Source organism: Xiphias gladius, chromosome 1 (assembly GCF_016859285.1).
Source record: "Xiphias gladius isolate SHS-SW01 ecotype Sanya breed wild chromosome 1, ASM1685928v1, whole genome shotgun sequence".
Classification (NCBI taxonomy): domain Eukaryota; kingdom Metazoa; phylum Chordata; class Actinopteri; order Istiophoriformes; family Xiphiidae; genus Xiphias; species Xiphias gladius.
Window position 1 is genome coordinate 1,968,436 of NC_053400.1, and position 2,065 is coordinate 1,970,500.

The 2,065-nt window shown below is 50.2% G+C and overlaps 2 protein-coding genes across 2 annotated transcripts in view; one reads left to right on the forward strand and one right to left on the reverse strand.

The window, feature by feature from the left end:
* gjd6 (gap junction protein delta 6) lies at window positions 1-1,206 on the reverse strand. The gene has a single exon (XM_040133470.1). It carries the CDS (start codon window positions 1,204-1,206, stop codon window positions 1-3), a length of 1,206 nt encoding a protein of 401 aa, XP_039989404.1.
* zgc:158785 (uncharacterized protein LOC791214 homolog) overlaps window positions 1,205-2,065 on the forward strand; it is a 6,972-nt gene continuing 6,111 nt past the window's right edge. Inside the window, exon 1 of the mRNA XM_040126418.1 lies at window positions 1,205-1,254. Within this exon, the coding sequence (XP_039982352.1) occupies window positions 1,205-1,254 (50 nt within the window). The remainder of the gene's footprint in view (window positions 1,255-2,065) is intronic.

A 2,065-nucleotide genomic window follows, 5' to 3' on the forward strand; every position in this document is an offset into this window, starting at 1 on the left:
CTATATCCAGATCTGAGTACTCCTCTGCTTGGACCCTCTGATCTCTCTTTTATTTTTCAGAGGCTGCCACTCTCCTTTATGGGAGTCCTGTGTCTTTGGTTGCTCCGATATAGTCTCTCTGACCTCCTCAGGCTCCCTGGTACTGCCACAGTGTACAGCACAAGTCCAATCTGGCTGATTACCCACCATCAGGTCCAAAGTGGGGAGAGAGGTGCTGCTAGTCACATCCCTGAAGCCTAAAGAGGATATGAGAGAGGGGCTGTCTTGAGGGAAGTTTTCATAGCCCCCCCTTATACCTGGGCAACCTCCCCAGGACGCTCGCTCCCTCAGCCTCACCGCCTGTCGGATCTTCTTCCAGCCCAGGTGGTTGAGCTCCAGCAGGTTGAGAAGGATACAGAAAACCCCCACACAAAACATGAAACACAAGAAGATGGTCTTCTCTGTGGGCCTGGAGACATAGCAGTCCACCGGCTGGCTGCAGGGGGCCGAGGTACAAAGGAAATGGACAGGCACCTGGAAGCCAAACAGCTTCCACTGGGCCAGGACAAAACCTACCTCCAGAACAGCACGTAAACACACATGGAAGACGTAACATTTGGACAGAACCCCTCCAGAGACCACCTGACCCTCTGCACTCCCCTCCTTGAAGGGGTAGGCTCGGGCCTGGCTCAAGGACACTACATTCTTGGGGTCTCCTCCCTGGAGGCTCTGGGCGGTGATGCCCTCCAGCACATCCGCCAGGCTGTGACCTAAATGCTTATGGGAGCGGATGGAGCAGCTGTCTGAGTCACAGCTCTGATCATATGCCTCCCGTCCACTGTCATGCCCTACATTTGGGCCTCCCTGCCCTGGGATATCCCCCGGTCCTTGCCACAATCTCTGGGTGGTGTTGTGGGGCAGCTTGGACAGGTTGTGCCATGTATAGATGATGAAGCAGAGTGATGGCGTGGAGACGCTGATAATGTGGAAGACCCAGAAGCGAGGTTGTGAAATGGGCGCAAACGCGTCGTAGCAGACAGTGGAGCATCCTGGCTGCAGGGTGTTACACACGAACATCTCTTGCTCGTCGGTGTACACGTCCTCGGTTGCCACAGCCACAATGAGCAGCCGGAAGATGACCATGACGGTGAGCCACAGGCGACCAATCATGGTGGAGTGCTGGTGGACAGCATCCAGGAGACGTTTGAGTAGGGTCCACTCCGTCATGGTGGCCTGTGGCTGCTGGCTGCCTCGAGGAGCAACGAGCTGCCTGGAGTACAGCAGTCTGCTCTGGAACGATCCACTTCTCCTTCTCCTGAACTCTACCCTACTGGATTTGCTGACACCTTAAACTACCCTGCAGAAGACTTAAACACTATCCCACCTAATTTGAACTACTACTATTTGTTTTTGATTTTTTTCTTCTCAATTCTAGCAACTCTTACTTATCATTGCTTAATCAGAAGCATCTTCTAAAATCAGAGCACCAGGCTAAAGCCTGCAGTAGACCTCCTTTCTGCCCTGAGTGTTTGCCAGCCCTGCCCAGCGGCTTTGAGAGCAGTGGAGCCATTGCAAGAGAGAGCCATCCCATCTTTCATAGATAAGGATGTCCACTTAACATGAGTCACTTGGCACATTCACTTCTCTCTTGTCTTTAGGATCCATTTTAAAACCAAGAGACATCACCCTTCCTCTTCTAGAGGACCTGCTGATAGTGCCGACTGATAGAGCATTCTTCAATGATTAGTCCTCTGAAAGCGAATGGGCTCTTCCTTTAATGGCGAGGCGTATTTTAGATGATGACCAGTAAAGAGAATCATGCTGATTCATTGACTTTGGACAAAACTTGGACATTTGTTATACTCAAAAAGAAATCAAGTGAGGATACATAACTGAGTAAAACAATTAAGAAATAAGGTTTAGACAGCTGAAAATAAGGCGTATGGTGTGAGGTTTTCTGTTCCATTGCTTGTTTTGACTGGTCCTCTCCAGCCACTTTCCAATCCTCTTATCTGTGTTTTAAAAAAAGACCCTTGGAAGTTCTACATGCATCAAATCGTCCTGTCTGCCAGATAAAATACTCAGT

Bases quoted from the DNA above. Each gene is read 5' to 3' on its own strand.
- gjd6 (XM_040133470.1), bottom strand. From the start codon at position 1,206: ATGACGGAGTGGACCCTACTCAAACGTCTCCTGGATGCTGTCCACCAG.